The 27,950-nt window shown below is 45.1% G+C and overlaps 2 protein-coding genes across 8 annotated transcripts in view; both read left to right on the top strand.

Moving 5' to 3' along the window:
- Nucleotides 1-27,950, top strand: part of LOC121000834 (zinc finger protein 383-like) — a 1,218,895-nt gene that overhangs the window by 65,279 nt on the left and 1,125,666 nt on the right. The gene's annotated exons all lie outside the window — the stretch shown is intronic.
- LOC121000851 (gastrula zinc finger protein XlCGF26.1-like) lies at nt 670-26,580 on the top strand. The gene is made up of 2 exons (XM_040431580.1): nt 670-762; nt 24,693-26,580. Exon 2 carries the CDS (start codon nt 24,728-24,730, stop codon nt 26,093-26,095), a length of 1,368 nt encoding a protein of 455 aa, XP_040287514.1. The 5' UTR covers nt 670-762; nt 24,693-24,727; the 3' UTR covers nt 26,096-26,580.

Genomic DNA, 27,950 nt, shown 5'->3' with positions numbered 1-27,950 from the left:
ATACACAGCTCAGCAGACAGTATCACACAGGATAGGATTAGATACACAGCTCAGCAGACAGTATCACACAGGATAGGATTAGATACACAGCTCAGCAGACAGTATCACACAGGATAGGATTAGATACACAGCTCAGCAGACAGTATCACACAGGATAGGATTAGATACACAGCTCAGCAGACAGTATCACACAGGATAGGATTAGATACACAGCTCAGCAGACAGTATCACACAGGATAGGATTAGATACACAGCTCAGCAGACAGTATCACACAGGAGAGGATTAGATACACAGCTCAGCAGACAGTATCACACAGGAGAGGATTAGATACACAGCTCAGCAGACAGTATCACACAGGATAGGATTAGATACACAGCTCAGCAGACAGTATCACACAAGAGAAGCTGTGATCCAGGCTCAGCAGGCTGTATCTCACATGAGAGGCTTAGATACGGCTGTGCTGGCCGCTCCCAGTGTTTGGGGCTCTGGAGATGGTGAGGGAAGCGCCTGTGGCCCTCAGTGATGTGAGGAGCAGGAGCCATGTCTGGGTGTACTAACATGGCCGCCGGAGGTGTAGGGGGCGGGGCTAGTGCTGACTGACCAGTGTGCCGGGCGGGGCCAGCCCTGTGACGTCACACCGCAAAGCATGCTGGGAGAGGAAAACTCCAGGAACCTGAGGGAAAGAGGAAGTTCTGCTGGAAACGTCCTGTAAAGAGGCTCTGATGTCCGGACAGCGGGAGGGAGAGCCCCGGCATGAGGAGGAGCAGGTACCGGGGAGCCGGGGGCCGCAGTCAGTAGTGCAGTGTGTGATGTCTGTCACAGCTGGTGCTTCAGTAGTGCAGTGTATGATGTCTGTAGCAGTTGATGCTTCAGTAGTGCAGTGTATGATGTCTGTGGCAGTTGATGCTTCAGTAGTGCAGTGTATGATGTCTGTGGCAGCTGATGCTTCAGTAGTGCAGTGTATTATGTCTGTGGCAGCTGATGCTTCAGTAGTGCAGTGTATGATGTCTGTGGCAGCTGATGCTTCAGTAGTGCAGTGTATGATGTCCGGACAGCGGGGGGGGGGGAGGAGGAGGACAGGACGGCTGTAGAAGGAGATGATGATGATGGAGGAGGATAGGACGGCTGTAGAAGGAGATGATGATGGAGGAGGATAGGATGGCTGTAGAAGGAGGTGATGATGGAGGAGGACAGGACGGCTGTAGAAGGAGGTGATGATGGAGGAGGATAGGACGGCTGTAGAAGGAGGTGATGATGGAGGAGGACAGGACGGCTGTAGAAGGAGGTGATGATGGAGGAGGACAGGACGGCTGTAGAAGGAGGTGATGATGGAGGAGGACCAGCCCCTCACATCTCCAGGTAACGGACAGGACTAAATACAAATGTCCTGGAATTCTCTGTCTGTAAAGTCTGAGTCCAGTCTCTGTGTCTCCTGCAGAGAAATCCAGTCAGAGGACAACACCAGAGAGATGTCCGCGTCCTCTCCTTCCAACTCAGGTAATGGAGGACGCCTTGTGCTCTTGTTTTATCCAGTACTATTCTAGGTTTATACTGGTTTATACTGGTGTAATGAGCTGGAGATGGCGGGATTACAGCCGACCACAGACGCTCCATGTTCTCTGCTTCTTCCTACAAGTCTCTGGCTATGGAGACCACTGGTGGGAATAAGGAACCAATAGGTTTATGTCCCCGAGAGGAACGAGTCCGGACGCGTCTGGTAGAAGCCGATCTCCTCCACGGAAACCACCTGCAGCATGTCCGGCCAGTGGCGTGCCTCATGCCTCGTCCACATTTCCGTTTTTCACTGATGTGCGCTGTACACGTTTTCCACAGCCTGCATACATACCCATTGATTTACACAGTGGTGTTGCTCTCTCTGTGCCCCCCTCACGGTGGTAATGCCCTCTCTGTGTCCCACCCCCCCCCCCCCCCCAGCACACCTCTGTGTCCAGCTTTGCCGAGGATGCATGTGTACAAGGTTATTGGCTGTGAGCCGCCATCTAGGTCCAGCTTCTGGGAGACCTGCAGACAGTCAGCTCAGGGTGTCGGGGGGGGTAGTTCAGAGCTGGATGCAGATGAAGGAGGGAAGTGATATATACCGGTGTTAACGATATACCGCGGTCTATTAGTGATCGCACTTGCACTGACCGCTTCTAAAACGTCTGCGTCCGGCCGCCTGTGCACATTTCCTGCCGGTTCTCACTGCAACCGTCCCTTCCGCGTTCCTACTTTACCTGGACTCCACCCGCCGACCCGAGAACCGGCACTCATAGGCCACGCTACGGCCACCCTGAAGGCCCAAACTTTAGCAGCCAATGAGAGAGGAGAAAAGACAGCGGCATCCTCACAGGCCAGCTGCGAGCCAGGGCTGTACCATTGTCCACAGCGGGGGAACACACATGCGGACTAGGGTAATGAATAAACATGTCTCCTAGGTGATACCATCTCCTATCCTCTCTTACCATCTATTGGCAGGCTCCTCGGTTTTTGCAGCAGCCCCTGCATATGGCAGTGCCAGCTCTAGTGTTGAGAAATGGCACCCAAAACAAATATATACCACTTTACTGCCCCCCATATACACGTGAACGCCCGACCCCTCCCCATATACAGTGTGCAGCGCCCATGTTTATGGGAACGATCCTACACTACAACCAAAGTGTTAGACTTTAGAAAGAAGAACTTCAAGGTATTGCGGGAGGATAACGCAGCAGGAGCGAGCACCCAGTGGACTCCATTAAAAGTGGTCGTCTTAAAGTCAACCAAACTATATGTCAGACTAGGGTTGGGCGATATCAAAAATATTCAGACGATGACGATATTAAGAATTTTATCGCGATAAATACCCGATTAAAAGGAAAAAAAACAGGTGACTTATTGTATGGGGGCAGCCACAAAGAGACGTGGTACTGTATGGGGGCAGCCACAAGGAGACGTGGTACTGTATGGGGGCAGCCACAAGGAGACGTGGTACTGTATGGGGGCAGCCACAAGGAGACGTGGTACTGTATGGGGGCAGCCACAAGGAGACGTTGTACTGTATGGGGGCAGCCACAAGGAGACGTGGTACTGTATGGGGGCAGCCATACAGTTGTTGATGTATGGGGGGGGGGTGAAGTAGTGCGGTGCATCTTACAGACAGGAAGGAGTAGGGCAGAGTCAGACAAGGCCGCAGTTGTAGAAGACATACGTGGTGATGGACATAACCCCTTTATTTAACCCCTTCAGGACCCTGCCATTTTTCACCTTCCTGCCCAGGCCATCTTTTGCAAATCTGTGTGCAAATGTGTCACTTTGTGGTGATAACGTTAAAACGCTTTTACTTATCCAGGCCATTCTGAGACTGTTTTCTCGTCACATATTGTACTTCATGACACTGGTAAATTTGAGTCAAAATATTATTATTTTTTCTTTATAAAAAAAAATACAAAATTTACTAAAAATTTGGAAAAATTCGCAATTTTCAAAATTTACATTTCTCAGCTTTTAAACCAGATAGTGATGCCTCCTAAAATAATTATTTTACATTTCCCATATGCTTACTGCATGTTTGGGTCATTTTGTAGATTACATTTAAATTTTTTGGGACGTTAGAGGCTTAGAAGTTTAGAAGCAAATTTCCAAAACCCACTTTTTAAGGACCAGTTCAGGTCTGAAGTCACTTTCCGGGGCTTACATAATAGAAACCACCCATAAATTACCCCATTTTCGAAACTACACCCCTCAAGGTATTCAAAACTGATTTTACAAACGTTGTTAACCCTTTTTGTTCCACAAGAATTAATGGAAAATGGAGATGAAATTTCAGAATTTTACTTTTTTGGCAAATTTTCCATTTTAATCAATTTTTTCCGCTAACAAAGCAAGGGTTAACAGCCAAACAAAACTCAATATTTATTGCCCTGATTCTGTAGTTTACAGAAACACCCCATATGTGGTCATAAACTGCTGTATGGGCACACGGCAGGGAGCAGAAGGAAAGAAACGCCATATGGTTTTTAATATGCCAATGTATTTTATACATTCCTTGAAGGAAAGAAAGGCCACGTACGTGTCATTACCACAGAACTACTGGCCAGGAAGCCGCTGCCTTCTCCGTTGTGTGCGGATCTTCTGCTGAAGACCGGGCAGTGGGGGGATCCAGGACGGGGGGCAGTCATTGTAAAACCTGATTTCCCTAGTAGAATCCCACAGTCATGTGTAAAGGTTCAGCTACAATCTGAGGTTACAGGTTTTATAGCCTCAGCTGAATGACAGCAGTTTTTCCGATGGTTTCCAGCTTCAGTCTTGAGCTATTGACCATCCATTCCCGTCACTGATACAAGTGTCTAGTCCTGCAAAAAAAACATTTACTTAATCAGTTATCAGCGAGAGGCGAGGTTACCCATGGACGCTGCGTTCCCTGTAACAGCGGAACACAACACAATGGAAAGTATAAGTATTGCCGCTCCTTCACCTCTTGAGGACACATGACGTACCGGTACGTCATGTGTTGTTCCGATCACTGCCGCCCGGCCGGCGGTGATCGGAACGAGGTGCCTGCTCAAATCATTGAGCAGGCACCTAGGCTAAATGCGCAGGGGGGTCCTGTGAACCCCCCCATGTCGGCGATCGCAACAAACCGCAGGTCAATTCAGACCTGCGGTTTGATGCGCTTTTTGCAGTTTCTGATCCCCGCGGTCCCTGACCGCGGGGATCAGAAACGTTATAATGCCCAAAATATATACGTTTCACACCCCCCCCCCCCCTGCACCCCTGAATGATTTTATGGCGGTGGGAGGTGCAGGGGGAGGGTTGCGGGCGGTGCGGGAGGCCGCCTCCCCTTGAATAATCGTTGGTGGCTAGTGGGTATACCAGGGTGCCAGCACATTGCTGACACCCTGGTATAAACGGCTGACATCAGTGATGCGATGTCAGCCGTTTAACCCTTTCCATACCGCGGTCCGTACGGACCGCTGTATGAAAAAGGTTAACAGCTCAGGGAGCTCCCTCCCTCTCCGATCGGGGGGCTGCTGTGCCTTTGCAGCCCCCCGATGGGAGAGAGCCCCCAGACAGCCCCGTCCTTACCCTTCCCCGTCTGCGCAGTTGTGGCCACAACTGAGCAGACGGGGAAGGTTCCCATGGCAACAGGACGCCTTCTCAGGCATTTTGTTGTCCATGGTGCTGAACAGATCTGTGCTGAAGGCATAGATCTGTTCAGACAAAGTGTAAGTAAAATACAGTACAATACCCTATATAGTGTATTGTACTGTATTATGCAGACATCAGACCCACTGGATCTTTAAGAACCAAGTGGGTCTGGGTAAAAAAAAGTGAAAAAAAAAAAGTAAAAATCAAAAAACACATTTATCACTGATTTAAAAATGAAAAAAATAAAATTTCCTACACATGTTTGGTATCGCCGCGTCCGTAATGACCTGATCTATAAAACGGTCATGTTACTTCACCCGAACGGTGAACGCCATAAAAAATAAAAAACTATGATGAAATTGAAATTTTGCCCACCTTACTTCCCAAAAAAAGGTAATAAAAGTGATCCCCCGCCCGCCTCCCCTTGAATAATCGTTGGTGTACAGTGGGTATGTGCTGACACCCTGGTATAAACGGCTGACATCTGTGATGCGATGTCAGCCGTTTAACCCTTTCCATACCGCGGTCCGTACGGACCGCTGTATGGAAAAGGTTAACAGCTCAGGGAGCTCCCTCCCTCTCCCATCGGGGGGCTGCTGTGCCTTTGCAGCCCCCCGATGGAGAGGGAGAGAGCCCTCAGACAGCCCCCCTCCTTCCCCTTCCCCTTCCCCGTCTGCTCAGTTGTGGCAGACGGGGAAGGTTCCCATGGCAACAGGACGGCTTCTCAGGCATCCTGCTGTCCATGGTGCTCAACAGATCTGTGCTGAAGGCATAGATCTGTTCAGACAAAGTGTAAGTAAAATACAGTACAAAACACTATATAGTGTACTGTACTGTATTATACAGACATCAGACCCACTGGATCTTCAAGAACCAAGTGGGTCTGGGTCAAAAAAAAAGTTTAAAAAAGTGAAAAAAAAGTAAAAATAAAAAAACACATTTATCACTGATTAAAAATGAAAAAAAATAAAATTCCCTACACATGTTTGGTATCGCTGCGTCCGTAACGACCTGATCTATAAAACGGTAATGTTACTTTACCCGAACGGTGAACGCCATAACAGTGGTTTACGACCACATATGGGGTGTTTCTGTAAACTACAGAATCAGGGCCATAAATAATGAGTTTTGTTTGGCTGTTAACCCTTGCTTTGTAACTGGAAAAAAAATATTAAAATGGAAAATCTGCCAAAAATGTGAAATTTTGAAATTGTATCTCTATTTTCCATTAAATCTTGTGCAACACCTAAAGGGTTAACAAAGTTTTTAAAATTAGTTTTGAATACCTTGAGGGGTGTAGTTTCTTAAATGTGGTCATTTTTATGGAGTTTCTACTCTAGGGGTGCATCAGGGGGGCTTCAAATGGGACATGGTGTAAATAAACCAGTCCAGCAAAATCTGGCTTCCAAAAACCATACTGCGCACCTTTCCCTCTACGCCCTACTGTGTGCCCGTACAGTAGTTTACGGCCACATATGGGGTGTTTCTGTAAACGGCAGAGTCAGGGCAATAAAGATACAGTCTTGTTTGGCTGTTAACCCTTGCTTTGTTAGTGGAAAAAAATGGGTTAAAATGGAAAATTAGGCAAAAAAATGAAATTCTCAAATTTCATCCCCATTTGCCAATAACTCTTGTGCAACACCTAAAGGGTTAACGAAGTTTGTAAAATCAGTTTTGAATACCTTTTGAGGGGTGTAGTTTATAGAATGGGGTCATTTTTTGGTGGTTTCTATTATGTAAGCCTCGCAAAGTGACTTCAGACCTGTAGTGGTCCCTAAAAATGGGTTTTTTGTAAATTTCTGAAAAATTTCAAGATTTGCTTCTAAACTTCTAAGCCTTGTAACATCCCCAAAAAATAAAATATCATTCCCAAAATGCTACAAACATGAAGTAGACATATGGAGAATGTAAAGTCATCACAATTTGTGGGGGTATTACTATGTATGACAGAAGTAGAGAAACTGAAACTTAGAAATTTGCAAATTTTTAAATTTTTTTGGGTAAATATGGTATTTTTTTTATGCCAAAAAAATTTACTTTTTTGACCCAATTTTAGCAGTGTCATGAAGTACAATATGTGACGAAAAAACAATCTCAGAACGGCCTGGATAAGTCAAAGCGTTTTAAAGTTATCAGCACTTAAAGTGACACTGGTCAGATTTGCAAAAAATGGCCAAGTCCTTAAGGTGAAATAGGGCTGAGTCCTTAAGGGGTTATGGTGAAATAAGGCTGTGTCCCTATGGGGTTAAGGCCCCTTTCACACGGGCGAGTATTCCGCGCTGATGCGATGCGTGAGGTGAACGCATTGCACCCGCACTGAATCTGGACCCATTCATTTCTATGGGGCTGTTCACATGAGCGGTGATTTTCACGCATCACTTCTGCGTTGTGTGTAAATCGCAGCATGCTCTATATTGTGCGATTTCCACGCAACGCAGGCCCCATAGAAGTGAATGGGGCTGCGTGAAAATCGCAAGAAAGTGCGGATGCGGTGCGATTTTCACGCACGGTTGCTAGGAGACAATCGGGATGGCGACCCGATCATTTTATTATTTTCCCTTATAACATGGTTATAAGGGAAAATAATAGCATTCTGAATACAGAATGCTTAGTACAATAGTGCTGGAGGGGTTAAAAAAAATAATAATAATAATTTAACTCACCTTAATCCACTTGATCACGCAGCCCGGCTTCTCTTCTGCCCCCCCCCCCCCCCCCCCCCCCCCCCCCAGTATACAAATATAAAATGTCTTATTCAATTAAAAATTATTACACATGCCCCCTTACTCCTAATAGTACCGTACATCCTAATAGCATCTGTACAATGCTGGCAGGCCGGGCGGGTGGCAGCGTAACTCCCTGACGTCACTTGCCTGCGCCGCCTATTAGGATGCACGGTACTATTAGGAGTGAGGGGGCATATGTAATCATTTTTAATTGAATAAGAAATTTTATATTCGTATACCGGAGCGGCGGGGGCGGGGCTATAGTATACTGACTGCACCGCCCCGCCGCTATTGCCGGCCCCCAGCTCCTCCTCCCAGTCCCTCCCCCGGCCCCCGCTCGCTCGTACATCGCAGACTGCGATGTTAAACTGTCAGCATTCGCCCCATAAGACGCAGGGGCATTTCCCCCCCCCCATTTTATGGGGGGAAAAAGTGCGTCTTATGGGGCAAAAAATACGGTAAACGTCCTTAATATTTAACAATATTAAACAATACATACATTCTATCAATTATCTTATACAAAACTAAGGTTGATTATGTGAGTATATGGATATTAGATTCTCTGCATCATTAGTAAATACCACACTGTAGAGGTAATTAGCACCAGCTGCTTATAGAGAACATCCTTATCTCCTGTCATAAATTTATAAGGAGACAAGAATGCCTCTTCCCATACCGATACATCTACAGAGAAGAAATGATATGAACTGTCCGCACCTATATCGAGAACAAAGCCCCATAAGTGAAGGAGGGCGCACTGCCCATGCGCAGCCACCCACCCCATTCATTTTCTATGAGGCTGGCAAAAATAGCCAAGCACTGGCTCGGCTATTTCCGTCAAGCCCATAGAAGTGAATAGGAGTGGTGGCCGGTCATGCGCGGTACACTCCCATTCACTTCTATGGGGACCGCGCTTGGTGGTGGCCGGACCTTGGGGGGCTCCATTCCCGATATAGGTGGGACCCGCACCTATAAGACAATGGGGGCATATCCTAGCGATATGCCCCCATTGTCTGAGATGAGACAATCCATTTAAAGTCTAACAAGGCCATGGGTCCAGATGGCATCCATCAGAGTCCTTAAAGAACTCCAGACTGTGAATTGATTTATTTAACCAGTCCCTCTTAGGTAGAGTTCACAGTTCAGTAATTTCCATCAGTTACTGGGAGCCACAACTGGGTGCAGGGAGAAGACACAGAACAGCAGATCCTTCCATTACACCTGATCTGTGGAGGCTTCACTGCTGCATTTGGCTCATAATCACTGATGGAAATAACTGACCAAATAACTGAAGTGTGACCTTGGCCTTATCAGGTGATGTTCCTGGAAAATGGCCGGTGTTCTACTCATCCACAGGAAGCAGAGAGGAAGCTGGAAACTACAGACCAGTGAGCCTAACATCTGTAGTAGTAAAATAATAGAAACCCTCCTGAAAAAGAAGATAATCGACCACCTAAAAACCAACAACTTATTGGCCCTAAAACGGCATGGCTGCTCCCAGGGCCGATCATGTCAGACTAATCTTATAGATTTCTTTGACTACGAAGGAGGTGCCGTGGATGTTGCTGGCCACAGCAAAGCTGACAGATAAATGGCCGAAGATTGGACTTGATCCGTGGATAGTCCAGTTCATCCACGGTCGGCCGTTGGACAGATATCAGAGGCTTGTTCTTAATGGGGTGCATTCTGAGTATATAAGAGGGTTGACTTTTCTGGAGAGGTTTGTAACATGGAGGATTCATCTTCACTAGATAAATGGTCCAAACAATGGAAACCGTAGTTCAGTGTGTCCAGCTGTGAAATACTGCACTTGGGGAGAAGGAGCCCTCAGTCAGAGGATAGTACTGGCAGCTCGGTGTTTGTAAAGGACTTCAGAAGAGACCGCTTCAAAATGAGTGCACAGTGTGGAGAGGCGGCAGGGAAAGCAGGTAGGGTGTGCATGGCTGTATAGCTAGAGGTATAACCATTAGGATGAGTGTTTTTTATAGAGTGAGATGTCTGGAATGCTGATCCCGCTGTATAGAGCGAGACATCTGGAATGCTGATCCCACTGTATAGAGCGAGACATCTGGAATGCTGATCCTGCTGTATAGAGCGAGACATCTGGAATGCTGATCCCGCTGTATAGAGCGAGACATCTGGAATGCTGATCCTGCTGTATAGAGCGCTAGTGAGACAGCATCTGGAATACTGGGTCCAGTTCTGGAGACCCACCTACAAAAAGACATAGATAAAAGGGAACGGGTGCAGAGACGGGCTCCAAAATGGTCTTAAGTATAAAACATAACAGGAGAGACTTAAAGAACTTAATTTGTATAACCTCGAGGACAGAAGGGAAGGGGGAGGACATGATCGAAACCTTTACATATGTTAAAGGTTTGCAGACCGTAAAACTCACATCAGGGCTCCAGATGGCGACCAAAATGGTCGCCAATGCGACTTATAATTGCAAATGGCGACAAGTCTTTGTAGTCTTGTCGCCATTTGCGCCTAGACCTTCCGCTGCTCTTTCATCAAACATTGCGCTTCACACATCGAATCTCCATCGCCAGCCGGCCAGAATAGCAACAAACCTCACCCTCCAATCAGGTGTCCGGTCACATGCAGGTGAAAGATTTTGGATTCTGCTCACTGATTGGCTAATCTGGCACTCCTGGATTGTGATAGGCTGTGGGCGGAGCTTGGGATGGCGGGCGTTTTGACGGACAGCACAAATAGGCTGCAGTATCTGGTCACTATCAGGGCGCTTGTGTGAAGGTGAGGCAGCCGGGGCGGTCACGGTTCCTGGGCTCTCAGTGGACAGAGCACACAGTGCATGATCCCATGCTGAAACTTCCTAAGGCAGCCGGTGGCTGGTGCAGGTACAGGCAGTGTTCTCCTGGGCAGTGGGGTGGGCAGCAGGCCTGTAGTGGCAGCACATGTCTGCCCAGTCACCATGGAAGGGGTCATTGAAGAGTATATGAAGGCATGCTGGGGGAAGGATCTTTAATTCTATGTATCTGTGTGAGCAGGCTCTGAGGCTGCTGCAGTGGCCAGTCCTCTGCCTCAGTGTGACTTGTGGAGGAAGAGTACTGGACAAGCAGGCGGGGACGAAAGCTCAGTGAAATCATGTGCAATATCTCAGGGAGTGAGTCACGATTACAGCAGGCCTCACCTGCGATCACCTCGGGTAGAAAGGAAAACCCGTATTGGAAGGGTGTGGACTAGGAACTCCCTCTACCAAGCCTAGCCACCAGTCCAAGTAAAATCCAGCCCAGAAAATGTATACAAAAATGTCTCAGCAAACTATGGATTTTATCTGTCTCACCCATCTGAGGCACCTGAAGTGAAACACACCTTCCAGCACTGTTCACATTACCACATTGCTCCCCCCCCCCCCCCCCCTTCTTCAGACCAGAGGTCTGGGGATTTTCCCACATCGTTCTATGCCCTCTGGAAGATGTGGTCAGTGTCACATATTTCTCTCTATTCTGCCACCCCCAGGCTAGCAGAGCTCGGTTTTTCATAAACACTGACTTTCTACCTAGCAGACAGTGTCTAATAGACTCCTCCTTCTCCTCTTTGCTGGAGAACTTTTTCTTAGCTTTCTGGCTTGCTCCTTTTCCAGATTTCTTCTTAGATCCACGACCTCTAACTTCTGCAATCTTTACAGCCGTGTTTTCCATGAGGAGCTCCCGCCTCCTCCTTTTGTTGGAGATCCGGCTGGTCAGTTTTATACCACCCTTTAGCCGCTTTGGTGTCACCTGGTGTTCACACTCGCATTGTTTCTCTCTTCTATCAACAGATAACACTTCTCTTTTTTCTTTACTCCCCACAGGGTTTAGCTCAGGTTTGGCTTCAGTTTCAGAGTCTTCTGCTTCTTCAGTAGCTCTGCCCACTTCGGCAGACTCTTCTTCAGCCTTATCTTTGGTCTGTGGTACATCTGAGAATTTCTCCCACTCCAACTCATCGGCCTTAGCTTCTTCAGCCTTTGAGTCTCCTTTGGAGTCTTCATTCCCTTTGTTGACCTTCTCATCTTTCTCGGACACGGCATATACTTGCATTCTTAACCACTCCTCCTCTTTCTCATCAACGTTGGAGGTACTGGAGACACCAGGGTCCTCATCAGACTCTTCATCTTCTGGCATTCCCTCCAGAGGGTCACCCAGGATATTGTTCTCCTTTTGGGCAGGCGCTAGGAGAGCCATCTCACAGTAGTAGACAACATCTGTATACTGGCCGTCTGTCTCCTCATATTTCTTGCCGAGCAGACCGCTGGCTTTCTGGAAGGCATTGACGGCAGAGGGGACATCTTTCATGACCCGGTCCTGGCTACTCACTGCCATGAGTCTCTTGACTTCTGCCTCCACATCAGCTCCATTAACTTGTTCAGAAGAAACTTCTTCCATCTTCTCTGCTCTGGGTTGCTTGTTCAGCCTCTCACATTCACCTCGCTCCTCAAGCACTTCTTTAAGGGCTCTAACCAAGGAGAGGGCCTTGGTCTCCTTCTCCCGAGCATCAGCCTCAGCTCGGTCACGTTCTTCGGCATATCGGGCCGAGCCGAATTTCTCTATATGAGACATAATTTGCCTCTGGTGGTCCAGGTCCACCATCGGATCATCCAATTCTCGCTGAAGTTTGTTCTTGGTTTTGCGCACAAACGTAATGGAAGCTCCCCGCTCTTTGGCCTCCTGTTCCAGCTGCTCCCTGCTTTGCTCTGCTGCAGCAGCAGATGTAGGAGTACCACCATTCTCTTTTGGACATCCTGTGGGGGTTCTACCCAGAGTCTCTTTAAGCACATTGTCCATGTCTACCGCAGTTTTCTGTGCTTCTTTGGAGCCTTTACTCTTCACCTGGATATCAGGCAGTAGATCCTTCAGCTCACTCATCTCTTTCTGATTGCAGCTGTACTGACACGTCTGGTCATGTACCACTGCCTGGTTATAGGTCTCAGTCACTAGGCTGACGTCTCCCCACTTAACTCTCGTCACGTCAGGTATAACTATTGTCTGGTCACTACTAGCAACTACTTCAATTTCGCAAGACCTTGACCGGATGCACGGGATCGCAAGGCACAATTATCCGGTCAAAATGCTTCTTGAAGCATTTTGTTTGGACAAGACTGCAGGCATAATGTGCCTTGCGATCCTGTGCAGCCGATCGCATTGCAGTCGTTGGGCATCGTTATGGTGCCCATCACTTCAACAGACCACTACGCCCCCTCCTGCCCCACACTGCCTGGTGTGAATGAGGCCTTAACCACTTGCCATCTGGGCCATTTGCCCCCTTCCTGACCAGGCCTAATTTTGAAAAACTGACATATCTCACTTTATGTGGTAATAACTTTAGAACGCCTTTACTTATCCAAGTCATTCAGAGACTGTTTTCTCGTGACACATTGTACTTCATGATAGTCATAAATTTGAGTCAATATATTTCACCTTTATTTATGAAAAAATCCCAAATTTACCAAAAATTTAGAAAAATTAGCAATTTTCTAAATTTCAATTTCTCTGCTTTTAAAACAAAGTGATACCTCATAAAATATTTATTACTTAACATTCCCCATATGTCTACTTTATGTTGGCATCATTTTGGAAATGTCATTTTATTTTTTTAGGACGTTACAAGGCTTAGAAGTTTAGAAGCAATTCTTCAAATTTTTCAGAAAATTGCCAAAACCCACTTTTTAAGGACCAGTTCAGGTCTGAAGTCACTTTGTGGGGCCTACATAGTGGATACCCCCATAAATGACCCCATTGTAAAAACTACACCCCTCAAGTTACTTAAAACCGATTTAGAAACTTTGTTTACCTTTTGGCGTTCCACAAGAATTAAAGGAAAATGGAGATCAAATTTAAAAATTTCACTTTTTGGGCAGATTTTCCATTTTAATCTAATTTTTTTCTTTAACACATCGATGGTTAACAGCCAAACAAAACTCAATATTTATTACCCAGATTCTGTGGTTTACAGAAACACCCCACATGTGGTCATAAACTGCTGTATGGGCACACGGCAGGGCGCAGAAGAAAAGGAACTCCACATGGTTTTTAGATGCCATGTTCCATTTGAAGCCCCCTGATGCACGCTTACAGTAGAAACTCCTAAGAAATGACCCCATTTTGGAAACTAGGGGATAAGATGCCAGTTTTATTGCTACTATTTTTGGGTACATATGATTTTTTGATCATTCATTATAACACTTTTTGGGTCAAGGTGACCAAAAAATTGGTTGTTTTAGCACAGTTTTTATTTATTTATTTTTACAGCGTTCATCTGAGGGGTTCAGTCAAGTGACATTTTTATAGAGCAGATTGTTACGGACGTGGCGATTACCTAATATGTATACTTTTTCTTATTTATTAAAGTTTTACACAATAATAGCATTTTTGAAACAAAAAAATTATGTTTTATTGTGTCCATGTTCTGAGAGCTATAGTTTTTTTATTTTTTGAGAGATTTTCTTATGTAGGGGCTCATTTTTTGCGGGATGAGGTGACGGTTTTATTGGTACCATTTTGTGGAACATACGCATTTTCGATCACTTGGTGTTGCACTTTTTGTGATGTAAGGTGACAAAAATTGCTTGTTTTGACAGTTTTTTTTTTTCTTTTACGGTGTTCACCCGAGGGGTTAGGTCATGTTATATTGTTATAGAGCTGGTTTTTATGGACGCGGCAATACCAAATATGTCTATTTTTTTTTTATATATATTTTTATCATTTTTTTTGTTTCTTCTTTACTTGGGGATTTTTTTTTTTTTACATGTGAAACCTTTTATTTTATTTTTTCAACACTTTATTTTTTATTTTACACTTTTCGTCCCCCATAAAGTCATACAAGACCTCTGGGGGACATTTACTTCACTTTTTCTTTCTTTTTTTCATTGTTGATTTCTCCTGTAACTGGGGCTGACATAGTAGCCCCAGTTACAGGAGAAATGCACCCCCTAGAAAGGCTGTACAGCGCAATACAGTGCTGTACAGCCTCAGTGCAGGGCTGATCGAGGTCTCTGAGAGACCTCACACAGCTCCTGCACTCTCCAGTCCCGGCGGTCACATGACCGCCGGGCCGGAACAGGAAGCACCTGGGCACTGTCCCTGCCTTCTTTAAGGGTTGCCCTGCTGTCACTGACAGCGGGCAACCCGATCAGCAGCTGCACGATTAGCGTGCAGCTGCAGTTTCTGAACGGACGCTCTGGAACGTCCATTCAGAAATAGAGAACCACCTCCTGGACGTTTATATCCTATGGGCGGACGGGAGGTGGTTAATGTGATCACAGCTCCCTGTCAGAAGTCAGGTGCCGGGAATGTTTCTACAATGTTTGCATTGGTGGGGAGTGCGCCCTTCCCCCCCACCCCACCCCCGGTATTAAAATCATTGGTGGGCAGTGCGCCCTCCATCATTGGTGGCGGCGGCAGTTCCGATCGGAGTCCCAGCCAGGACGCTACTGAAGTCCTGCCATGGTCAGTTACTCTGCAGCATTATACTTACATGCGCTGTGGCCGCCCGGCGCTACTTCTTCTTGTAACTCACGGGTCTGTGCGGTGCATTGCTTTTGCTTATAGCAATGCGCCGCACAGACTTGTGAGTTACAAGAAGGAGCGCCGGGCTGCCACAGCGCATGTAAGTATAATGCTGCTGAGTAACTGACCATGGCAGACAGGACTTCAGTAGCGTACTGGCTGCCATGGTAACTGATCGGAGCCCCAGCATTACACTGCTGGGACTCCGATCGGAACTGCTGCTGCAACCAATGATGGAGGGGGGGAGGGCGCAATGCCCACCAATGATTTTAATACTGGGAAGGGGGGGTGGAGGGCGCACTGCCCCCCAATGATTTTAATACAGGGGGGGAGGGCGCACTGCCCACCAATGCTAACATTGTAGAAACATTCCTGGCACCTGACCTCTGACAGGGAGCTGCCGTCCGCGCAATTAACCCCTCAGGTGCCGCGGATGGCAGCGCCCTGTCAGAGGTGCGTCCCCCATCACCATGGGAACACCTCGGGTTTAGAATATGCCATCGGATCAGAGTTTTCTCCAATCTGATGGTATATTTTAACTTCAAGCATCCCCATCACCATGGGAACACCTCTCCATGCCCAGCTCGTCGCCTATCCACTGCTCTGGTAAACAAAGCCATCTCAGCCCTGCTACTTGCCCGCAGCAGGGCTAAGCTACTGAACAAACTACCTGTCCGGCGCCCATAACTGCATGTCCCGGGCGTCGGGCGATACCATTTCCACACCCCTGCAGGAGATAGGAACTCATCAGTAGATGACTGGACCAGGATGGGAATGGTAATCAGACGATGAGAAGTAAAAATGGAAACACGCCAGTAGTTCCTATATACTGTACTGTAGAAACAGATAGTGCCCCCTTCAATAATCATTGGCACACAGTGCCCTAAAAAAATAACTGCACTCAGCAAATAGTGTCCCTGACACTAATAGTGTAAACATAATGTTCCCCAAAAATAATTGTACTAAGATGATACTGTGCCAGGGTGCCCCCCCAGTAATACTTCTACCCAAAGTCCCACTAATAGTAATAAATCTCAGCCAGAAGGCACTCCGTAATATCAGTGCCCCCAATAGTAATAATGTCAGCATTGTGCCCATACTAGTAATCATGTTCCTCTAGTCCCCCAGTAGTAGTAATCCCCCTTATAATGTGTGCCAGTACAAAAATCTCCCCTTGTGTGTGCCAGTACAAATAAATACCCCTTTTTCGTGCCCCCAGCAGAACCTTTGTCCCCATAGTGCCCCACCCCCTAAATGTGTGCTAGTGGAAAAATGCCCTTTTCTAGCACCCCCAGTTATAATAATGCGCACCCCGATGTGGCCCAACAGCAGCTGCAAAGAAAAAAAAATGAAATACTTTACCTCCATGTAGCTGTCAGGATACAGTGCGGGGCAAAGGCCTCTTCTGGTCTGTGCCCTGAGCTGCGCTCGCCTCTGATGGGCTTCAGGCCTAGTGTCTCTAGCTTTGCAGAGGGGATGGCGGAGCAGGGAGTCATCCTACAGTTTAATATGCAGAGATAAATCCTTCCACAATGGAAGCGCTCATTGCCCAGGTCCCTGCCACCAACCCCCAATTGTCCCTACCCGGAACCGCCTCAATAACCTCACGTTGTCTATTTGCACCCCTGTGAACACCTTTTATTAGCACATCAAATAATTTCTGAAAAACAGGGCTCTGGAGAGAGGTTGTTTCACTCATTGTGTTCAACTCTAAGAAGCAGTATGTCTGGTTTAATAGGGGTGATCCTGCTGACACATGCTTTTTAATGTAGATTTTTTTTTATTTTAAGGGTAGAGAATGGTAATCCAGCCTACACTTCCTCATACATCACCGCACTGTTCTTCTCCACTGCCCAGTACGACAGTGCATGTAGCTGTCAGGGTGACGGGCTAGGTTTTCGATACCAAAATTTTGATTCGGTTTCAATACCATAAAAAAGTATTGCGATATTCGATACCACGCGAAAAAAATAAAAACGCCAAACAAAGCCGCGTGCATTCCGCATTTTATGGAACGTCCGTCCCTTAGAACAGTCCGATCCTATTTATTTATTTTTTTATGTCGTTCACCGTATAAGAGAGATTTTTAAATATTTTAATACTTTGGACTTTTATATGTTTATATGTTTTATATGTAAAATTGGGAAAGAGGGTGATTTATAATTAATATTCTGGTGTAATTTTTTATTTATTTTTTTACAGTTTATTTAATAACTATTTCCCCCTTAGGGTAGAACCTTGTCCTATTCACCCTAACAGAGCTCTATTAGGGTGAATAGGATCTGACAATCTCCCTGTGCTCTGTGCACACAGCAGCAGGGAGCTGACTATGACAGCCAGGACTTCAGTAGCGTCCTGGCTGCCATGGTAACCGATCGGAGCCCCGGGCTTATACTGCTGGGGCTCTGATCACAACTACCACTGTACCACCAACAGCCTAGTATCAGAGAGCATGGATCGCGCTCCGTGTTCTCAGCAGCACAGGGGAGAAGGAAGCAGTCTCTCCCTCCCCCTGTGCTGCTGCTGCCACCAATGAGGAGAGAGGGGCGGAGGATGGAGGGGCTGTGGCCACCAATGAGAACTAGGGTTTTTTTTTTTAAACATTCTCTTTTTATTAAAGTTTACAACAATAAAGCATAATATCACATATACTTTTTAAGTATTTAGGAAAAAGGCATGACCAGTGCAACTGGTCTAAATGGCAAATTAGTGCAAGTCACAAGTATAACCTCTATCCAAAGATAACAAGTGGTTCACAAACCTAACTTATCATGCATTGTGAGATTGCAGGTACCATACAATGGATTTCCCACTTTAATGAACATAAAATAATTAACATAACTAAAATTGGACCTAAAAACCAATACAAAATCTTTAGACAAAAAACCTAAGAGTCGAGATGGTTCACTCTCTAAACCTGATCAATCGCATTCTGAAGTCTATATACCAGGAAAAGTGTGTTATAGACCTGTTTTCCTTCCGCAAAAACTGTAACTATATCTTGAGACACATGTTAAGATAGAACCTATTCTTACAATCAGGTTAGTTCCCCTCTGGGTTGACAGGAGTTCTGCTCCTCCAACTCTTCCGGATGGCGGTATCTCAGGGTCTCTGTTCCTGTTGAGTAACCATGTGCGACAACCAAGGTTGCCAAGTTTTCAAAAACCCCTGTCTGTTGTGAGACTCCCAACTGGTTAATTCCTCCATTCTGCATAAGTGATTCATTTTCTCATACCACATGGCTATACTAGGCGGTTCTGTAGTTCTCCATAAAGCTGGAACCAATAACTTGGCGGCTGTTATCATATGTGTCTGTAGATTATTTTTATTAGGAGTAAAGTTGCCCTCTGGCCTCCACAACAGAACTAAGGGGGCAGTGAGTGACAAGTTTCCTGAGCAGATCCTATTCATAGTCTCCTCCACTGAATCCCAAAACTGTCTAATTTTATGACAATGCCACCATATATGGGAAATGCTACCCACATCCTCCTTACATCTCCAACATTCACTAGAGCTGATTAAGTGGATTTTCCGGAGAAATTCAGGTGTACGGTACCATCTGGTTAAGGTTTTGAGTGAATTCTCCTGCACTCTGACACATCTGGAGAAACCATGTGAATGTGACAGAATAAAAGCTCTGATAGGTTCTTCAAGGTTTATCCCTAGTTCCTTCTCCCATTCTTTAAGGTAAGTGGGCGGATTGTCTCCTCTTTTTTCTAGAATCTGTCTGTATATTAAGGATAAAGTTTTAGTTGGCAATTTTGGCAATAGAACCATAGTCTCTAACCAAGATGGATCTATCTTCGAGTGCTTTTTAGATAACTTAAACTTTTTGCATGTTACTTCAAAGTCCCATTTTTGAATATCTGATCCTACTCTAGGTGACTCCCCTCTGAGAGATTCAAAGATATCAGTGGTGAGAGGCAGTTTCAAAAGGTCCCCTACTTTGAGCTCTGATACAGATTCCCACACCGGATTGGCTTCTATAATTCTATCTGACAGGACATAGGGCAAAATATTGAGAGGTGTAATAGGGGATAGATCTCCTTTGCTAAGGTTTAACGCTGATGACCTCTGACACTCTTTAATAGTACTTTTAGTTATAACACTTATAATTTCCTGAGGGTTTAAAGTTGGAGGTTTGTGCCATAGCAAGTGCGTACTATTTTTCCCCAATATCTCTCTTTCAAAGCGTACATGTAGAGGATTATCTCCAGTTCTAGTTAAAATCAACCATCTCTCTAGATGGATAGCCTGAACATAGGCGGAGATATCCGGCAAAGAGATTCCCCCATGTCTCTTCTTCCTTATAAGTAGAGAGTGAGGTAATCTAGCTTTTTTGTTACCCCATAGAAATTTCCCCATAATAGATCTCAATCTGTTCAGGAAAGATCTGGGTATTGTTATTGGGAGGAAGCGAAACATATAAAGTATTTGGGGTAGGATGTAAGAGGTCAATACACTTTTCCGCCCTAACCATGAAATTCTAGGTAATAGGGATTTATTTAGGAACGCTTGCACTTTTGTTAATAACGGAGTGTAATTAAGCTGGAACAGCTGAGAGGGATTGGCTGGGATCATGACTCCCAAATATTTAATCGCAGTGGAGGGCCACTTAAAGGGGGTCATTCCTTTTATCTTTTTCATTTGGGAAGGGGGTAGTGAGACTCCAATGGCTTCAGATTTTTCCATGTTAATTTTAAAATTGGAAATCTCCCCAAAAGCTTTAAAGGTGTCTAGTATTTGCTTCATTGCCTCGACAGGGTTGGTGACTAATAGCAGCAAGTCGTCAGCAAATGCTGCCATTTTCTGCATATCACCCCTGAGTCTGATTCCCCTGATACTGGGATCTTGTCTGAACTTCAGCAGAAGTGTTTCTAGAACTAATATAAATAGAGATGGGGAGAGGGGACATCCCTGCCTAGTACCGTTCTTAATAATGAAGGGGTCCGACAATGTACCATTGACTAAAATACGGGCTGTGGGAGCTGAGTACAGGGAGAAAATTGCTGTGACAAAAGTATCAGGGAAACCAAACGCCAATAAGGTACTACGCATGAAAGGCCAACCAACCCTGTCGAAAGCCTTTTCAGCATCTGTCCCTAGCAATATTAAAGGCATGTTTTTCTTTTTAGCATAGCAAACTACATTAACCACTCGGCTAACATTGTGCCTGCCTTCCCTGCCGGGTACAAACCCAACTTGCTCCTCCCCCACCAACCCAGGCAACAAACCTGCTATACGATGACTTAGCAATTTAGCCCACCATTTTAAATCTGTGTTAAGGAGTGAGATTGGGCGATAGCTACCACACGCTTCCGGATCTTTCCCTTCCTTGTGAATGATAGTAATTGTCGCTTCCTGGGGCTGCGAGGGGAGGGTCGAACCACCTAGGAGGGAGTTACACATCTTGATGAAATGTGGGATCAGTATTTCCGCGAATTTCTTATAGTACACTATAGGGAAACCGTCTGGTCCTGGACTTTTCCCCGATGGGATGCTGTTGAGAACCTTGGCCACCTCCTCCTCAGTGAATGGCTTCAGTAGATCTGTTCTATCCCCGGCAGACAAGGCAGGCACATCAATAGATTTCAGGAAAGCGTCAATGTTATTTTGTAGCAACGCACTATCCCTAGTTTCGGGCCCTCTTTCCCCTTCCAGATTATATAGTGAAGTATAGAACCTGCAAAATTCTTTCGCTATAGCTGGTGTAGCCGTCAATCTCTGGCCTGCTTTTGATTTAATTATTTGAATAAAGGACTTATTCCTCTGTGCCTTTAGCAGGCTCGACATCAATTTTGAGCTCTTATCTCTGTGTGAGTAGTATTTGAAATGCAAAGCCTGTAATATTTTAGCTGATTTAATGTTTAGCTTGTCTTTTAGCTGAGACCTTAGGGATTTTATCTGATTTAAAACTTCAATTGTCTGCGCCTTTTTATGTAGCTTTTCCAGTGTGGAAATCTGCAAAAGCAGAGAGTTTATCAACTGTGTTCTTTGTCTTTTAACCTTGGAGCCTATACTGATAAACTCTCCCCTTACTACAGCTTTGTGGGCCTCCCACAAAATCGGGCATGACATCTGAGGGGTTTCATTTAAGCTAAAATAATCTAGGATCACCTTCTTAACCCTATCTTTTTATGTTCATTCTCCTCCAAAAGGGTAGAATTGAGCTTCCATGACCAGGACCTTGCAGGCATGCCATTCAATACTAACTTCAGGTTCACTGGGGCATGATCCGATATTGTGATCGACCCTATGGTGGCTTCTCTAACCATGGGGATAACAGTATTAGATAAAAAATATGTAATCAATGCGCTGGTAAGAACCATGCACTTTAGAGAAAAAGGTGAAGTCTTTCTCCTCTGGGTGAGTCAATCTCCACACATCAGATAGGCCCATATCTGCCAGAGCTATCTGCAATCTACGCTTCTGTCTTCCCGATAACTGGGTCGTGGCAGATGTGGAGTCCATCCTATGATCTAGTGCAAGATTGAAATCACCTCCTAGTATTAAAATCCCTTCAGAGAACATTTTCAGAGAATCTAGAGCTTGTATCAGCCACTTAATTTGACCCTTATTTGGTGCATATATAGCTGCGAGGGTAATCATTGAATTTGAGACCTTTCCTTTAATAAAAAGAAACCTGCCGTTGGGATCAATTAATTTCGCTGTTAACTGAAAAGGGATATTCTTATTAAAACCAATAGAGACACCTCTAGATGCCGAAGAGTGTGTGGCATGATGCCAATCTGGGAAATGTTTACTGGACATATTGGGGACATGGTCATGTCTGTAGTGTGTTTCTTGTAGAAACACAATATCAGGGTTTTCTTTTCTAAGTGTGTGGTAAACTTGGCTACATTTCTGCGGAATGTTCATTCCATTCACATTAAGTGAATAAAGTGTAATGTGCGTCATATCTGGAATACTTGGTATCTAGACCAGACTTCTCATTAGTATCAGTGAACCTATAGACTCGACTCAAGAAAGTAAAGTAAAAGGACATAAAGACATAAAAAACACATATAAACAGAATGAAAGGACTTCCCAGTCCTATAGGCGCTGTACAGCGCAATAGTGTAATTACATTTTGAGAATAAGAGATTGGGGGAGGGGACATAGGTAAAGACTTCTAGAAAAATCTAGATGAACCACTCACCCGACCTCTTATATAATTTCAGTAAAACTGACCGAATAACAACAACACTTCAAGAGTTCCGAACTCATATCAAATGTATGGACTAAGAGTATGTTGTTCCACATGCTCTGAGGCCTGTGGTATTATAACTATAGCTAAGCCACTCTCTCAGTACCAAGGCATATCAAACTGAGCATCTGATTAGTTTGCTAGCAATAGTTGAACCTGAACATTTTAAACGGTGACAACTTTAAATATCTCTTACTAAAGAGCACATATATAGCAAGTAGATAAACAAAGGCTCTCTCTGGGACAAGTGACTACCATGAGAGAGGTAAAACTTCAACCTCCAACATCAGGAGACCTCAATTCAGTCCCCTGTCAGCGGTTTCTTCTTTGTGTTCTTATACTTAGGCGTATCTTTCCAGGGTAAAGGGCCAGAAAGCTTGGGCAGCTTCTCCATGTTAGCTGAAGGGAGCCAGGAAGGGATATCCAGGGGAGAAATCTCCAGGGCCTCCCATACCTTGGTAAGTTCATCTGGATGTCGCACCACAATCTGCCGGCCGTTAACAGTGGTACTCAAACCGAACGGAAAAAGCCACCTCATGGGCAGCCTCCTTTCTCTCAATACTGCCGTGAGGGGTTTCAATGCCTTCCTTTTAGCTAGCGTGCTTGCTGCCAGATCCTGAAAGAACAGGATTTTGTTCCCCTCAAAAGTAACCTCTTCTCTCTCCCTTGCTGCTTTGAGCACTGCAGAAGTATCGAGGTAATTCAGTAAGGCACAAATGATATCTCTAGGCGGCTCACTTGCAGCAGGCTTAGGCCTAAGCGCCCTGTGCGCCCTTTCAATGATGATATTTTCGGCCCGCTCTGCTCCCACAAGTATGGTGAATATCTGTTTAACACTGTCCAGCACTGCTTCTGCCGCCACCGATTCTGGGACACCTCTTATTCTAACATTTTTCCTTCTCCCCCTATTCTCTTGATCTTCTAAGTGGAGATATATACTGTCCACCTGGGAGCCTAATGATTTCACATGGCTTTGTAAGCCCTTACTGTGTTGTACCGCAGCCGCTTGAAATTCCTCCAGCGCTTCCACTCTCTGCCCCACATGAGTTACCTCCGTTCTGATGACAGTTCCGTTAACACAGGGGATAGGGCCTGAGCTAAGGACTGCTGTAGAGACCTCTGCAGGAAAGCTCTGGTGATCGGAGCAGGATCCGGTTCGTCAGGCAGCTCTGAGGGAGCGCAGGAGCTTGCGTCATCTGAATCCATATCCAGGGGTGCATCGTTGTCCTCCGCCGCCGCAATCTTCCCTCTGGCTGCAGGAGACGCCGTCCTCTTGTAGCGGTATTTGTCAAGATCTCCATGCGATTTCCTTGACTTTGTCGCCTGCGTGGCCTCTCCACCTCTCTCTTTGTTAGATTTGCCCATATTTATGTCGGTCAGGGCTATATAAAAGCTTTAGATCGGGTGATATGGTGAGGAGCTCAGAGCTCACACGTCTTCCACCATGCTCAGTTGGCTCCGCCCCCCTTCCGTCAGAACTAGGGTTTAATATACAAATACAGCCAGCGGGAGAAGCACATTGCCGGCACCCGACCTCTGACAGGGCCCTGCGATCAGCGTCAGTTAACTCCTCAGAGGTCGGGTGTGGGCAATGTGTTTCTCCCGCTGGCTGTATTTGTATATTAAACCCTAGTTCTCATTGGTGGCCACAGCCCCTCCATCCTCCGCCCCTCTCTCCTCATTGGTGGCAGCAGCAGCACAGGGGGAGGGAGAGACTGCTTCCTTCTCCCCTGTGCTGCTGAGAACACGGAGCGCGCTGACAGCAGCGCGATCCATGCTCTCTGATACTAGGCTGCGCAATAGCACAGCCTAGTATTGAAAAAAGGCAAATCCTGGTATCGAGCTCGATACCAGACAAAAGTATTGATTTGGGTATCGAAAGTTCGATACCCGAAACAACCCTAAGACAAGCACCACCTAATAGCACTGACTTGCAGGTCCCTTTATGATTCTCCACTCTGCATCCGAGCCTGGTGGTCTGAGGTCTACTGTCTTTGTCAATTTATCATAGAATTTTGCTTCATGTTTTGTAGTTTGTATCAGAATTTGTATGTTATAAAAAAAATCTATATCATTTTAAACCTTATATTATTTAAGAATTATTTTGAAAGTTTTGTTCTTGACAGATGACTGTACTGGGAGCACAGAGGAACACCTGATGCCTACATATGATGCAGATGATTTGGTTGTTGCACCAGCTACATATAAAAAACGTGGCATTCTCCCAGTTGTACCCTCAGACCTTCAAATCAAAAATCTGCCACCTGATCCTTTAAAAAAGACTGTTATGCAGAATGCAAACCACAGAAGTGGTGCTGGATCCCAAAGAGCTCAGAAAGGGAAGAAGTCTTATTCATGTTCAGAGTGTGGCAAATGTTTTACTCTGAAATCAAATCTTGATATCCATCAGAGAATTCACACAGGGGAGAAGCCGTATTCATGTTCAGAATGTGGTAAATGTTTTGCTAACAAATCAATTTTTGATGACCATCAGAGAGTTCACACAGAGGAGAAGCCGTTTTCATGTCCAGAATGTAGAAATTGTTTTGCTAGGAAAACTCAGCTTGCTAATCATTTAAAAAATCACATGAGGGAGCAGCCATTTTCCTGCCCAGAATGTGGAAAATGTTTTGCTCATAAATCAGTTCTTAAGGTTCATCAGGTTATTCACACAGGAGAGAAGCTATTTTCATGTTCAGAATGTGGGAAAGGTTTTACTCAGAAAGCATCTCTTTATAAACATAAGAAAAGTCACACAGGAGAGAAGCCATATTCATGCCCAGAATGTGGGAAATGTTTTACTCAGAAAGCATCTCTTTATAAACATAAGAAAAGTCACACAGGAGAGAAGCCATATTCATGTTCAGAATGTGGGGATTGGTTTAGCCAGAAAGTACATCTTCAGAGACATCAGAAAATTCACACAGGGGAGAAGCCATACCATTGTTCAGAATGTGAAAAATGTTTTGCTAATAAAGTATATCTTCTTCAACATCTAACATGTCATACAGGAGAGAAGCCATATTCATGTTCAGAATGTGGGGATTGGTTTAGCCAGAAAGTACATCTTCAGAGACATCAGAAAATTCACACAGGGGAGAAGCCATACCATTGTTCAGAATGTGAAAAATGTTTTGCTAATAAAGTATATCTTCTTCAACATCTAACATGTCATACAGGAGAGAAGCCATATTCATGTGCAGAATGTGGAAAATGTTTTACTCGGAAAGCAAATCTTGTTATGCATCAGAGAATTCACACAGGGGAGAAGCCATTTTTATGCCCAGAATGTGGGAAATGTTTTACTCAGAAAACAAATCTTGTTAGTCATCAGAGAATTCACACAGGGGAGAAGTCATATTCCTGTCCAGAATGTGGTAAATGTTTTGCTCTGAAAAATCACCTTGTTGAGCATTTAAAAACTCACACAGGAGAGAAGCCATTTTCATGCCCAGAATGTGGGAAATGTTTTACTCGAAAACCAAATCTTGTTACGCATCTGAAATCTCACACAGAGGAAAAGTGATATTCATGCCCAGAACGTGTTTTACAAAAAAAAAATCTAAATTTGAGAATCATTAAGGAAGTCACACAAAATTTTCAGAATGTGGAAACTGTTTTATTCAGAAATAAGCCTTTGTTCAATATTAGAGAATTCATACAGGGCAGAAGAAGTTCTAACCCCTTTCCAACATCCTCCATACATGTACCGTGGATGTTGGGAATTTAAAGATGGTGCCCACTCAAGAGTTAAGTGAGTGCAATAGGTGAAGCAGCAGATGTCTGCTGGCAGCATCCATGATTGGAGTTAGCCACATGAAGTATAGTGAATAAAAGATATAACAGAGAATGGATTGTAGTTCATGGTCTTTACCATAGCTACCATAAATAAACCATTAGAGAGATTGCTTACATGATAAGGCTACATGCACACAAACATATTTTGTTTCTGTGTCCGTTCCGTTTTTTTTTGGGGAGGGGGGGCTTTGCGGATAGTATGCGGACCCATTCATTTCAATGGGTCCACAAAAAATGCAGACAGCGCACCGTGTGCTGTCCGCATCAGTATGTCCATTCCGTAGCACTGCAAAAAAAATAGAACATGTCCTATTTTTGTCCGTTTTAGGCATTGTTGCAGTTTTCGGACCCCAAAACACATACGGTCGTGTGCTTGTAGCCTAACAGAGTATTTTCTGTTCTTACCTATATTAATGAGTCATTTACACACTGGTGTCTGATATTGATATTGATAGTGCTGGATCCCCATTGAAGATCACATGCATTCCCATATCACAGGTGACGATTAGTATTATTTCATTACCATGTATATATATCTGTGCTCGTATGCGATATAGAAACAGGCACCCCTGAGGAAGCCAGCAGAGCCTGGCGATACGCGTTGGGCTTCTCCTTCCCTGACCACCACGCATACTCCCACTATGCTACTTCAATGATAAGTATTTTATTTCATATCATTCATGTTGATGGATCTCATGCACTTTAATTGAAATGTACTTACTTATGTAGGGGAATGTTTATGGTCTTGTGGTGAGCCAGGGTGGCGTGTGGTACGCAATTGGTCCACATGCCTTGATTTATTGTATACAATGATTTTAAGCCATTTTTGTTGTGTCTGTTGTCTTCAATAAACTTTTTAGATGTGCGGCTCTTATCTCAGTATTCTTTTTTTCTTTTTGGGTCATATAATACACATGTATAGTCACTGCCTATAGAAAAGCACCTCCTTGAAGTGTCACATATGACGTATGCAGTATTGATATTAGTGAGAGGCCATTACAAGATGGAGGCTGACACCCAGATGTTTACATTAGTTCACATACCAAAGTTTGTAAGACAGTGCACACTGCGCAGAAGCCAAGTGTTATCTTCTTTTCCTTCTTAGCCAATTAAATTATGGCATGAGCTTTCGGGAGGCAGAGGGGGGGCGCCCCCCCTGAAGATGAATATACAGCGTAACTCATTGTAATAAAGAAAAAGATTGCCTTGACCAGCTTTGTGTCAGCGTCCAGTCTGTCCACGCGTGGATATTAACCCCTTGGGGTACCTTGATTTGAAGCACCAGAGTGTATCTTAAACGCTTTAATTAAAAGCGAATTCAACAGCTGGCGCCTGTAACGGCTCCAGGTGAAGGGAGCTTCGACAGCCAACACACAAGAGCCCCCAGGACTTGACGAACGGCAGAGAGATGACCGTGCCCTTAATAGAAAGATAAGAAAACTATCTTACCTACCTTTCTGCTATTGAGTTTGTCACGCTCTGGTAGCTTAGTCTGCTGTATGGTGGTACCCATGTGAGTATAGTGAAACACACAGCAAGAAAGGTCCAAGGCTGCGCTCACCTGATATCACTTGTAATGGAGG

The sequence above is a fragment of the Bufo bufo genome, chromosome 5 (assembly GCF_905171765.1).
Source record: "Bufo bufo chromosome 5, aBufBuf1.1, whole genome shotgun sequence".
NCBI lineage: Eukaryota > Metazoa > Chordata > Amphibia > Anura > Bufonidae > Bufo > Bufo bufo.
Note: the sequence above shows the minus strand (reverse complement) of the source record. Positions and strands in the feature narration are given on the sequence as shown.

Bases quoted from the DNA above. Each gene is read 5' to 3' on its own strand.
- LOC121000851 (XM_040431580.1), top strand. From the start codon at position 24,728: ATGCCTACATATGATGCAGATGATTTGGTTGTTGCACCAGCTACATAT.